The 14,009-nt window shown below is 37.3% G+C and overlaps 1 protein-coding gene and 1 pseudogene across 2 annotated transcripts; both read left to right on the top strand.

Annotated features, from left to right (window-relative positions):
- The first annotated feature begins 3,116 nt into the window (after nt 1-3,116).
- On the top strand, nt 3,117-4,995 carry LOC106448093 (annotated as a pseudogene).
- A 4,443-nt stretch (nt 4,996-9,438) lies between these two features.
- Nucleotides 9,439-13,030, top strand: LOC106445727 (protein argonaute 2). Of its 2 annotated transcripts, none has more exons than XM_013887347.3 (2): nt 9,439-9,952; nt 10,131-13,030. In XM_013887347.3, exons 1-2 carry the CDS (start codon nt 9,538-9,540, stop codon nt 12,743-12,745), a joined length of 3,030 nt encoding a protein of 1,009 aa, XP_013742801.2. In that variant the 5' UTR covers nt 9,439-9,537; the 3' UTR covers nt 12,746-13,030. The 2 variants fall into 2 exon arrangements, with proteins under 2 accessions (XP_013742801.2, XP_013742797.2); XM_013887343.3 differs by having other exon boundaries at nt 10,128-13,030.
- The last annotated feature ends 979 nt before the right edge of the window (nt 13,031-14,009 follow it).

The following is a 14,009-nucleotide window of genomic DNA, read 5'->3' as shown; positions in this document are numbered from 1 at the left end:
AACTCCAGGTCGTCCGATCTCCCTCTGTGGTTGGCGGTGCTCTTCACCGTCGCTATGTGAGGGAGGATCTCCTCTTTCTTTTTAGTTTAATCTAGGTTTTCTATGGTTTATGGTGGTTTAGGTAAAGGTCGTTGTTGTCAAGTCGAGGGTTGCTTTAGATTTGGGTTGTGGTGCTTCTGTTTCTCTTCGGTTGCTTGCAGTTATGGTCAATTCTTTTTTTGCCTTGTTCTAGCTTTTTGGATTCGTCGGTGTGAGGTATATTTGCTGTGGAGGAATCTACTAGACCTCTCCTTTATCTACCATGGATTGGACGAGCGTTTCGAGACGAAGCAATGAGTTTGATTTGTAGGTCTTCTCTTGCGAGGAGGTGACCAGTTTTAGCTCTGTAGATCGCTATTCTGCCTAACGAATGTCCGCGTGTAAGACCTGTAAATCTTCGCCGGTGTTTTTCCCTTTAGCATTTCAAGTTCTTGTGTCTTTGAGCCTAGGTGTTTGGTTTTGACTTGGTTCTGCCTTGGCTCTGGTTTGCAACAATCTCTGGTGTTGATGTAAGTTTATCCTCGCACATGCTTGTCCCGATGGTGCGCCTGTTTTAGCTTGGTGGTGTACCCTTCAGGGTTGGGTTTGCCTAAGTCATTGGTTCTTTGGTTATCTTCGGTCTCATGTTTCTCACGAGTGTCTGCGAGTTATGATCAGTTCATCAGTTCCAGCTTTAGTACATGTGGCTCTCTAATACTTTTTTCGTATTATCCTACCTCATTGTTATTGTCTCCCTCTTTTCGGCTATTGCTTCCGGAGATATTACTATTTTCTGCCGGCTTTTGTAATCCACGATGTGTTCCGTTATGAAAGATTATAAAATTTTGAGTTAAAAAAAAGCAATTGAGAGAAATCTTCACTCTTATTTATTTATATACAAGATATGAGCCCGTTGCAACGCAACGGTTTTGTTTGATGTTTTATTTTAATAAAAACTATAAAATAAAAATTATTTTATTATAGTATTATGATTGTTTTTTGCATATTTTTTTTGAGATTTATTTTATAACTAAAACTCATTTTTACACATAAGTTCAAGTTAATATTTGTTTTTTATAGTTATGGTGCATAGATGAGTTGTTATAAAATTTATACTAAGATTAGAGAAAATACTATACATAAACATTTAAATTGAACAAAATCTGAAATAAGAAATAAAAAGTAAAAAGAAATGAAAGTTAAATACACCAATCGAATCAATGACAACATTATACATGTTCTTATGTACTAATTTAATATTTTATTAAATAAGTCTTTAAATTTTTATTTTGCTAGGATTTATAGAAAAAAGGAAAACATTCTATTTTATAAATATTCATTTTATTCACAATTAAAAAATAAAAAATAATATTAAATACTCTTTTACAAATTTGTTTAAGATTTTAGAAAAGGTAAATTATTGTCATATAACCTATAAAAATTTTCTTCTCTTTAGAATTTTAGAAACAATATTGCTATCAAATAATTATTTTTAGTTATAAATAAATATTTTCAAAATTGCTATTTTTACAAATCGTATGAATACTAATTTTATACTTCTTTGTTAATTATATAATTTTTAGTATCATGTTCATCATCAAACACTCTCTTAAAAATTATATCAAATACATTTTTACAATTCTCTTTTGGTTAGGACTTAAAAATATTATACAAATTTCTTTTGTTTAGTATTTTTTTTATAAAAAAAAGGAAAACAACTATCAAATATTTTTTTACAGTTTGTAGGATTTTAGAAAACGAAATTAATATTACATACTGTTTTTGCAATTATATTTTGTCTAGGATTTAAAAAATAAAATTCTATCAAATAACTATTTCCAGTTAATATTAACTATTTTTAAAAGTTGCAATTTTCAAAATTCGTTTTTACAATTTCTCTTGTTAATTGAATAATTGTTACTATCATGTTTATCATTAAATTTTTGAATTAAAAATTACTGTTAAATAAAATTTACAATTCTCTCTAGTAACGATTTAAAAGAAAAAAAAAACAAATCTTAATTGGTTAAGATGAGAAAAAAAATTCTTTTAGAAATTTCTTTTATTTAATATTTTAAGAAAAGAAGAAGTTATTTTCACATAATGAAAGTTTTTATTGACACATACAAAATCTAATTTTTTAATTGGCACATATCACAATCATATTACAATTAGTTTTTGTTTAACATTTTTTTCTTAAAAGTTAATGTTTATCTTTTATAATTCTCTATCTTTAGTATCTTTTAAAACAAACAATTATAATAAAAAATAATAATAACAATATTAATAATAATAATAATAGTAAAATTAATAATAAAAAGACTATTAAATAATATTTATAAGTAATTCTTAAGAAAAAAATGTTTTTATTATTTTAGTGTATATATATATTTATTATGATATAGTTTAACAAATATCACATTTATAAATATATAACTACCAATCATGTTAATTAGCAATTTTGAAGAACTAAACTCAATATAATCTTTTATATTTATATTTTCATTAAAAGTTTAGAAAAGAAAATTTATATTAAATAAATTGTTTTCAAATCTATTTTTTTAGGATTTTGAAAAAGGAAAATTTTTAAAAATAATTACTACTAAATATTTTTTAAAATCGTTTTTACTATTAAATAATTTTTAAAAGTAGTTATTCAAAAACTTTTTTTATTATCTTATTATATATATATATAATTTTAATCATTATATATTAAAAGACATGTTACAATATTAGAAGAAAAATTATTATCAAATAATCTTTTGCCATTATCTTTTGATTAGTATTTTGAAAAGGAAAATTACTATTAAATAATATATATAATAAGATTTTTAATAAAATTTGTTTTTGTTAATATCTTAATATATATATTTTTAATTATGAGATAGCTTAACACATGTCATAATCTTAAATATATAATTGCTATGTGTCGCGATCCAGTTAATTAGCAACTTTGAAGAACTAAGTTTTATATAGAACTAAGTTTTATATAATAAGATATATATATATATATATATATATATATATATATATATATATATATATATTACGGCGCGAATGAAAGCTAAGAGACCCAACAAAGATTTTGAGTTCGTCAATGGAGCCCGCTGTGGACAAAAAGGTTCCATCTTTCTGTCCTTTTGTACAGTTAAATCTGTTTAACCATGCTCAAAATTTACTGATATTTACCTGGAAAAAGTGATCTTTTGCTCTCTTAGGGCTTCGTTAATACGTGATTATCATCTCTGTGTGTTCAGGGTTTTGCTTTTGTTTTAGGGTTTATGTGGGTTTTGGTTTTAGGGTTAATGAGCGATGATCATCTCTGTTTTTTTTTTTTTTGATTTAGGGAAAGTTTGATTATCTTTTACTTTGTTTACTATTACTTACTGTTTCTCTTTGCTTTTGCGATGATGGGTTTTGTTTTATCCGTTCCTGATGAATCACTGATTGTGTTCTTACAGTTTTAATGAGTAGAAATAGATTAATTTTCTGCTCAATTCTACTGATTTACCTGGAAGAAAGTGAACTATTGTTCTCTTAGGGTTTCATTGATGTGTGACAATTATCTCTGTGTTTACGGTTTTGTTTTGATTTAGGGTTTTAGCTCTTCTTGAGTTTTGTTTTACTAAACTCTCAGGATATCCCAGCTGACCTAGAGATGGGGATGTCTACTACTGATCAGCCTTGGGGGTGTCCGAATTCTAGCAGCAACAGAACTTCAAAACCAAGTAGAAGCAGTTCTTCTCATCCTAGAGCTCCTGTAGAGGTTGTTTCTTCGGCTCAAGCTAATTTTCTGCGGCACTTTAAAAGATTTGACACTGTTGATGATTTCTCAGATCATCACTTTGTTTCTAAGGGGAATGCTTCGAAGCAGGTGAGTGTTACATTCTATTCTTCATCTCAAGTGTTTGTTTCTTTGATATTCAACAAACTGTAACTTATAGCTGCCTCTCTTTGATCTTATCAGCACTCAAAGACTTGGGTGAAAAAGGTTCAAGCAGATTGGAAGATATTTCTTGAGAATAATTTGCCAGGTTTGGTGTTTATACCAATGCACTATGCTTGCAAAATTTGTTATTAAAACTTCACTCTTTCTTTGTTGCAAACAGAGACGATATTTGTGAGAGCCTGTGAATCAAGAATGGATCTTATGAGAGCTGTAATTATTGGAGCAGAGGGGACTCCTTACCATGACGGTCTTTTCTTTTTTGATATTCACTTCCCTGATAACTATCCTTCCTTGGGTGCCACCAGTAATGTCCTCAAGAACTACTTTCTCAACATGTCTTCTGTTATTGAGCCCTTGATGATTATTGAATTTTTATTTGTTGGTGACAGATGGTTCATTACCATTCTGGTGGGCTTAGAATCAACCCAAATCTATACACCTCTGGTAAAGTATGCTTGAGTCTTCTCGGTACCTGGAATGGTAACACGAGGGAGCAATGGCTACCACGAGAGTCCACAATGTTACAGCTTCTCGTCTCAATCCAAGCACTCATCTTGAATCAAAAGCCATACTTTAACGAACCTACCTACGAGCGGACCAAGGGGACTCCATCAGGCGAGGCTTATTCCAAAGTTTACAGTGAGAACGTATACATATTGTCATTAAGGACGATGGTTTACGGCATGAGAAAACCACCAAAGGTAAATACCTAGTCATGAACTTTGTGTTTTCTTGGACTGTTATGAAACTGTGCTGTGTGATGAAATGTGCAGCACTTTGAAGAGTTTGTTCATAGCCATTACTTTGAGCGGGCTCACGATTTAGTGAAAGCGAGTAATGCTTATATAGAAGGAGCTCCTGTTGGTTTCCTAGTTAAAGGAACTAGCCAGGGCGGGTCCATGCAATTTAGGAACGAAGTGGCTGTCTTTATGAAGACAGTTGTGGATGAATTCGTTAAACTAGGAGTCAATGAGCTTGAAGATATATTGGAACCACCACCTGTCATTCATACTAACACATCGAGGTAAGCCAAGTCAACCACTTTGTTTCATGTTTTTAATCATCCCCATGCATTAGGAAGTACAAAGTCTTACCTTTTTGCCGTAATTTTATGATAAATTGATCTTTTAATGAATTATTTTGAGAAATTGAGAAGTAATTATCAAATGTACATTTTAATTAGCATTTGTATTTCATTAACTGCTTTTAGATTTTAATCTTGATTTTTATTTTTTCTTTGTTCTGTCAACAGAGCGTGTAATACAGTACTTGGTATGCTATGTTTATTCTTTTTATTGTTGCTCGTGCTTCTTGCCCCTCGCGCTAGCATCAAAGAAAAGTTATCAAGACTCGCCTAACACAGCCGGAGTAGAGCAGTACTGACATTTTTTAGCTTTACTATGTGGACAATTATTTTATAATTATTTTTTTTAATTTTTTTTATTATTTTATTCTTATAACTACTGGTTCATTAATTAGAAATCGGTTACAACATCCCTAGCGGTGTTACATTTAAAGACTCCTCCTCATACTCCCACTAATCATACTCCTCATCATTAATGTGTCTAGCAAAATCTGAAACGCTTGATATTTTAATTACATATTTTCAGTTTGATTGATTCTGAGTTTTTTATTTTATTTATTCTTCGGCACTTTACCAAGTCTCTAGCGCATTGGATATGTATTTCCATTTTTTAACTAATAAACTCACTCTTGATGGGTCCACGCTTTCAGCATGACAAATACAAAAAGACCAGAAGACGAATAAGAAAACGCATATTGATAACTTGGAATTCCAAAAATCAATTATTCTGTATCTTACACTTTGGAGAAACCTTAAAAGTAGTCATGACACAAATATATGAAAGAGAAAAGATCAAAGGAAATATACGATTAGCTGGGTTATCATCCTCTAGACTTTGGTGCTCAACATGGCTGTCGACGTTTTGAGATCTCTCCGAAGCTTCATGAAAGTCGTAAGAATCTCTAAGAGGAACAAAGCCGAAAGTGAAATGACTGATTGACAAACCCATCCCGTGATGTGCCTGCTGATGATTCAGTGAGTATTAGTAGCAAGCACATGCTTCTATCGGTTACCTTGAAGAATGTTTAGGCTGATTGAATGCAAGAGAGTGGGGGAAATGGTGACAATTATGTAAATTCTTGGCTTAATGCGGCAGATGATTTGATAACTGCAGCCGTTACACATGTGCTGTCCGGAGGCGTTGTTATCTGAAGGGACAAGGGGGTTTTCCTAGGCAGCCCCAAAATCAACGACAAAGAAACTCTATTAACTATTAGGCCAGTATAAGTAAAAGTTAAAAAGCCCATTCAAAACAACTCAGCCCAAGCAAGCGGCTAGAGTTTTGAATAATCCGGATTCTTTGTTGGCTCAAGTGCTGAAGCAACGATATTTTAAAAACAATTCTTTCCTTGAATGTGGTCTGGGGTCTCGGCCATCATTTGCTTGGAGAAGTATTTTACATGGATGTGAGCTATTACAGCAGGAGCTGATGACTAGAATTGGAAATGGGGCTGATACGAAGGTATGGTGGGATCATTGGATTTTGGATGATGTCCCACGAGCTCAAGAGTACAGACAAGGTTCTGTGATTGATCTCACTCTGAAAGTGGAAGATTTGATAGATCAGCGGTCTGGTGCTTGGAATAGAGCTCGAGTCTTGGATGCTTTTGCTCCAAAGGACGCTGAGATCATTCTAAACATGAAGCCAAATTTGAATCGGTCAGATTCAGTTGTTTGGGGTTTAACAAAAACTGGTATATATTCCTCTAAGAGTGGATATCAGCTGCTCGATACCTTGGAAGTGCTCTCATCTCCGGCAACTGTTGTTATCCCTCCAGTGGAAAAGCAGCTGTGGTCGGCTCTTTGGAAAACCAAGACGACTCCAAAACTGCGTCATTTTCTTTGGCGTACTCTCTCAGGTGCTCTGGCAGTTAAGGAGAGATTGAGGTCCAGGGGCATTCTTCTCGATATAACATGCTCTTCATGTAACGAGGCCCCTGAAGACATTGGTCATGTTCTTTTTCACTGTAGATTTGCTCAGGAGGTGTGGGCTTTGTCATTGGTACCTATGCCTCCGTCAGGATCTTGGTCCCGTTCTATCTTCCTGAATCTGCATCATTTGATCTCGTGTAGTAGGAAGAAAAATTTGTCGCCTGATAGAGGTCTAATATTTCCCTGGATCTTATGACATATATGGAAGGCTAGAAATAGCTTTTGTTTTGATCATATTAGATTTGATCCAGCGGTGGTTCTGGACAAAGCCAGGATGGAAGCTGAAGTATGGAGGAACCTACAGACAGGTATGGAAGGTCTGGCTAATCCTCCTCTTGCTCGGAACCATCGGGTACATGGGTGGTCAAAACCGCCGGATAGTTGGGTTAAATGTAATGTTGCTTCTTTTTTGGTCGTGGGTGAGAGTTACAGTGGTGGTGCCTGGCTAGTAAGAGATGCTACAGGCTCCGCGGTGTATCATAGCAGGAGAGCTTTCAGCAGACCAGAAACGATTCTGGTTGCGGATCTTATGGCTTTAAAGTGGTCTGTGGAAGATATGATTAGCCTCAAAGTGGATAAAGTGATGTTCGAAACCTCATCTAGTGCCTTGAGAGATGCATTTCACAGGAGCTCATTACTACCTCGTGTTTCTTGTTTGGTCTCAGAAATCCTTCAAAGTCTTACTCGCTTTAGAGCATGGAGGATGGATCATGTAGAAGATGCGAGCAACAAAGTGGCTGTGCGGGTTGCTCAGAGTGTTACCTCAGATAGAAGATTTCAATCCTATGTAGCGACAGGAGGACCTGCGTGGCTTCATCATTTGCTTATCCAGGAAGCGGCTGGTAACCCAGCATAACGGTTTCCTCTGCTCCCCCTCTTGATGCGAAGAGTGTTCTCTGTATTACCACCTACTGGTGGTCTTTTGGCTCTTCAATGAGTGTTTTTGGTTTTTTAGTTACTCTCCTTTAATCAGTTTTATGCTATTTTTCCTTAGTTGTATACATTTGAGGCTTAGTCCTCTTTGGGGTTCCCCCCTATCAACAGCATGATAAGTTTCAGTGTTAAAAAAAAAAAAACAACTCAGCGAAAAAGCAGGTTTAGATGATTAGAGAAGCTTCCACGTACGTATCAAATTTTGGAATAGCGTGGCGACTCAAGAGAGATTCTATTCAACTTTATTATTATAGATATCAACAGAAATTTTACATGTCTCAGTTATTAAAACATCATTTCTTGTAACTGATGTTATAATACATTGTATCATTTGTTAATAAATAATTCAAAAACTATCACTTATTTTTTGATATTATTTATGTGATGCAATACATATTTTTTTTTGTGAAGACTTTTGTTTACAATACTACAGCGTGAAATACTAACCACTATACTGCCACTTTGTTGTTACGAATGTGTCTTAATACAATATAAAATGTATATAACGTTTCAACAATTATTCTGTTTCCAAGAAAGGTCTGATTTCATAATATAAAGCTTGTCACATTCATTCATCTTATTGTGGTAATTCTTTCTAATTACACATCCCCTACGATTCATTCTCACATAATATTTATGTGTAAAGCTTCCTCATTTAAAGGTATATCTTTCTACTTACATCTCTCCTACGACTCATTATCCCATTAACTTTGTGTGTAAACCTGGACCACGTTCATCTTCCTCCCTGTTGTGGTATATCTTTCTACTTACACATCTCCTACGAGGCTACGACTCATCTTCCCACCCACAAACTTTGTGTGTAAAAGCTGTAATCACATTCATTTTCTTCCTCCCCTCTAAACGTTGTCTTTGTGTGTAAAGCTTTCCTTATGATTTGGTGTGATTCTCCTATATTTGTAACTCTAGCTCTTTTTAGCATGGAATTCATCTTAGCACGAAACAGATTGCAAACAGAGTCTGAATTGAAGCCTTTTAAATCAATGTAAATTATTAAGGTAAAAATATTTCATTTTTAGAAACAATACTTTAGTGTTGGAGGAGAGACTATTGAGATGGTGTTGGTTGTTGATTCATGATGAGTTCATATTTTCTGAACGTCATAATTTACTAGAGAAAAAATTCTCTATATATTAATCATGTAACATTACAACATTTTTTTGTATTCACATTTCATCATTTGATGATTTTTATAATTTTTAGGAAAATAACTTGGTCCATATAAATATATATTATACTTTTTTGTATTGAAATTTTAAAACTGTTTATCTGTGAAACAAATTTTGTATTTGTTAAAACTATATATGATAAGTAAAAATTTTCATTAAGATAAGAAAAGTTAGACGGTTGTACTACTACCTTAACTTTTTGTTTTACTTTTTTTTTTCTACTTTTTTTTCGAGGAACATTCGCGAACGTTGAGAAGTCATACTCCTTTACGAGCTAAGCTAAACTTGTGTCACACTCACACACGCACACTTTTTCCTTGTTCCATTATAAAAAGACCTCTCTCTCGGAATCAGTTAGTTAAAAGCGATCACATAAGAAAGTTTCCTCTATTCATCAAATCGTTCCCAGTTTTTCCCGATCATATCCAATCAACATGGAGAGAGGTCGTTACCGTGGAGGTCGTGGACGTGATGGCCGTGGCAGAAGCGGCGGAGATCGCGGTCGTGGCTATGGAGCTGGCGGTGGAGGAGATCGAGGTCGTGGTTATGGAACTCGCGGCGGCGATTTTGGAAATCGTGGGCAGAGTTCCGGTGGAAGTGGTGGCGGATACGATCGGAATCAAGAGGAAGTCCGAAGCCAGAGTCAGTGGGGACCACCGCCGGGTCACGGTGGCCGTGGGGCACAGTCGCAGCAACAGGCGGTCCAACAACCGCCACAGGCTCAAGTGAGTCAACCAGGAGGCGTCGGCAGAGGCGCGTGGGGTCGTAAGCCACAGATTTCTTCAGATACGGCGGCGGCTGTCCCGCCTTCTTCTCCGTCAACCGTCTCAGTTTCTGAAACGGCTCGTGGTATGCAGAATAAAACCTAATTTATAGCAATTTTTTTACACGGTTCCTGTAGCAATGATTGGAACGTGATTTACATTAACCGTTTCTATTTGAATTAGTGAATAGCTTTTGATGAATGTTTGTTTTGATTAACAATCAGTTTCATGTTTTTAATTTGAAATGACGAATCCGGAAGAAGCTTCTTCTTCTTCTTCTTCGGTTCAAGTTGCTTCTACCGAGAGGAAAACACCAATGAGACGTCCTGATAAAGGCGGTGTTGTTGCTGTGCGTCGTGTAAACCTCTTGGTCAACCACTTCCGAGTCCACATTGATCCCGAAACTGTCATTAAGCATTACGATGTTGACATCAAACCAGAAATTTCCACTAAGAAGATATCTAGGTTCGAGCTTTCCATGGTCAGGGACAAGCTGTTCACCGACAATCCCGGCGAGTTTCCACTCGCCATGACCGCCTATGATGGTCAGAAGAATATCTTCAGCGCTGCGCAACTGCCTACTGGTTCGTATAAGGTGGATTTTCCCGAGACGGAAGAGACGAGAGCTCGATGCTATACCTTCACCATCAAGCAGGTGAATGAGCTCAAGCTCCGTGACTTGAGAGAGTACATGACAGGGGGCTCGTCTCTCAACCCTCGTGATGTACTTCAAGGGATGGATGTTGTGATGAAGGAGCATCCTTCAAAGTCTATGATAACCGTCGGTAAAAGCTTCTTCACCCGCGAGACTAAGAGCGATGATGATGACTTAGGTTTCGGTCTTGCAGCTGCCAAAGGATACAGACACGCTCTGAAGCCGACAGCGCAAGGTTTATCCTTGTGCTTGGACTACTCGGTGTTGGCGTTCCGGAAGTCCATGTCTGTCATCGAGTATCTGAAACATTACTTCGACTGGTCTGATTTGCAGCGTCAGTTCAACAGACGCGATGTGGAAATGGAATTGACTGGGTTGAAAGTCACTGTCACTCACCGGAAGAACAAACAGAAACTCACCATTGTTGGACTGAGTAGGAAAGACACTAAAGACGAAGGATTCGAGCTAATCGATGAAAAGGGGAATGAGCCGCCGAGGAAGACGTCCATTGTTGAGTATTTCAGGATTAAGTATGGAAAAGACATTGTTCACAAGAACATTCCCTGCTTGGATTTGGGTAAAAACGGACGGCAAAACTTGGTGCCCATGGAGCTGTGCATTTTGGTTGAAGGACAGGTTTACCCAAAGGAACGCTTGGGTAGAAATTCAGCTTTGTGGTTGAAAACGCTGTCACTAGTGAATCCACAGCAAAGGCGGAGGAATATACTCAAGATGATAGAGTCCAATGATGGTCCTAGCGGTGGAGAGATTATTGGCAACTTTGGAATGAAAGTCGATACAGAGATGACACCTGTGGTAGGTCGTGTTCTCAAGGCTCCGGCGTTGAAGTTGGCAGAGAGAGGCAAACCTGTCCGTGAGGAACCGGGACGTAACAATCAATGGAACCTTATGAAGAAGGGAGTCACGAGGGGTTCAGTAGTCAAGCATTGGGCTGTTCTTGACTTCACTGCCTCTGAGAGGAACACCAACTCCAGGATGGCTGACGACTTTGTGGGCCTGCTTATTAATCGTTGTCGGACACTTGGGATGCAGCGGAAGGATCCCATCATTTTCAAATCAGCAAGAATGGATTTGCTTTCTAATGCTAATGCTCTCGAGGATTTGCTTCGACAAGTGATTGACGAGGCTAGTCATAACCATGGTGTGGCTCGCCCAACTCTTGTTCTGTGTGCTATGTCTGCGAGGGTTGATGGCTACAAGACTCTCAAATGGATAGCCGAGACCAAGCTTGGTCTGGTGACTCAGTGTTTCTTGATTAATTCCGCCAGTAGAGGAGGTGACCAGTATCGGGCAAATCTCGCCCTCAAGATCAATGCAAAAGTTGGCGGAAGTAATGTTGAGCTGATGGATAGTGGCTACTCTTTCTTCAAAAGAGAGGACGAGGTCATGTTCATTGGTGCTGACGTCAACCATCCTGCTGCTCGAGACGCGACGAGCCCCTCCATTGTTGCTGTTGTGGGCACTCTAAACTGGCCTGAAGCTAACCGTTACGCAGCTAGAGTCATTGCACAGCCTCGCCGGAAAGAGGAGATTCAAGGTTTTGGTGACACGTGCTTTGAGCTTGTTAAAGCTCATTATCAGGTCACAAGGAAACGGCCTAACAAGATTGTTATCTTCCGTGATGGTGTCAGTGATGGTCAGTTCGACATGGTTCTTAATCGTGAGTTGCTTGATGTGAAGCTTACTTTTGAGAGGGACAACTACTTCCCCAAGATTACTGTAATCGTGGCGCAGAAACGTCATCAAACCCGTTTCTTCCCTGATACACCCAATGACGGAAGTGACAAGGGAAATGTTCCTTCAGGTACGGTGGTCGATACCAAAGTCATCCACCCGTTTGAGTACGATTTCTACCTCTGCAGTCACCATGGAGGCATAGGGACAAGCAAGCCCACTCATTATTATGCCCTTTGGGACGAACTCGACTTCACTTCAGATCAGATGCAGAAGCTTATCTTCGACATGTGCTTCACTTTCACTCGCTGCACCAAACCTGTGTCTCTCGTTCCTCCAGTCTACTATGCGGACATGGTCGCATTTAGAGGAAGAATTTACCACGAGGCGAGTTCACGGGAGAAGAACATTAGGCAGCCACGAGGAGCGCCTCCCCCACCGGCCGATTCACTTTCTGCTCTGACTTTGGAGGACAAAGCAATATTCAAGTTGCACAAGGAGCTTGAGAACGTTATGTTCTTTGTCTGAAAAAAAGGTTTGGGGGGGGTTATTATATTTGTGTTTTTGGGTACCTAAGCTGAAGTTAAAAATGCTATTATATTGATTATCGGAACAGCCCCAATAACGCAGTTTTACTCCTTCTTCTGGTAGAAAGGAGTTTGTGCGTGAATCTAATTGGGTTTATTGTAGTGTGTTTCTCTTTGTCTTAAAGTCTTTGTGTTGAAATCAGTTTGTGTTTGGTATTGTATTGCTCTTTGGAGCAGAGACTGCATTATGTAATGGTATTTTATTATATAATTATATAATTAAGAATCGGGGTTTTATTAGTAGTTTGTTAAGAACAATGTGGATAGCTAGTAACCATGTAAAGGAAGAACGGACCGCGTCCAGGTCCAAGACCAAGACCGCGTCCAAGAGAGAGAGAGAGAGAGGCGGCCAAAGCATTGGACCGACCTTAGATTTAGGAAGTTTCCTTTTCTCTTCATGTTTATCTATAAGAGGTTTTCCTTTTTACTTTAGGATAAGGATATGTACTATTTCCTTTTATCCATATCTTGTAATCCCCTATATAAGGGAACACTTTGATTAATGAAAAATATACGAATTCCCCTATTGTTCACAACACGTTATCAGCACGATAGCCTCTAATCAACTGAAACCAAAATCGATACCTAAAAGCCTATTACCGGCGACTCAAAGCTAAACCCTAGACGTTCTCCATTGTTCCAAAAGCTTGACATCCTCAAGACCGAACGTCCTCATCTTCCTGATCGCGTCCTCAGCTCGCACACAAGAAGAACGCATCCGTCCAGCAACCAGCTCGCAGCTCGCGTCCGTTCCCAGCTCGCGTCCGACTACATCCGCGACCCGATAGGAGGCAGCAAGCGTTCTTTCTCCTCAGCTCGAAGCTTCATCTGTTCTTAGGTAGTCCGGTTCTTTACCTCTACAAAACTAAGGTATGAACATAATCTGAGAACATAGAATAAGACCGAAACCCTAATCCATCATTATGGAAATCTTATTCTTGATGAAACCCTAAAAGAAAGTACAAGATCAAAATCGACAAAGTCTTAAAACTAGAAAGCTAAATCGATTCCAAACTAGAACTTAATTGTATGATGATTGATTGAATCTGAAACCTGATAAACCCTAATGAAGGAATCGAAACTCTAAACCCTAAAAGTTAGAAATCGATTGTAAGATTGATATTGCTTGTTTGATTTCTTGCTTATTTTTGAAGTTTAGGAAAGTTAGATTGTTCTTCTTGAAATAATCTAACTAAGAACACAAA

This window comes from Brassica napus, chromosome A5, assembly GCF_020379485.1.
Source record: "Brassica napus cultivar Da-Ae chromosome A5, Da-Ae, whole genome shotgun sequence".
In the NCBI taxonomy this organism is placed as follows: Eukaryota; Viridiplantae; Streptophyta; class Magnoliopsida; order Brassicales; family Brassicaceae; genus Brassica; species Brassica napus.
Note: the sequence above shows the minus strand (reverse complement) of the source record. Positions and strands in the feature narration are given on the sequence as shown.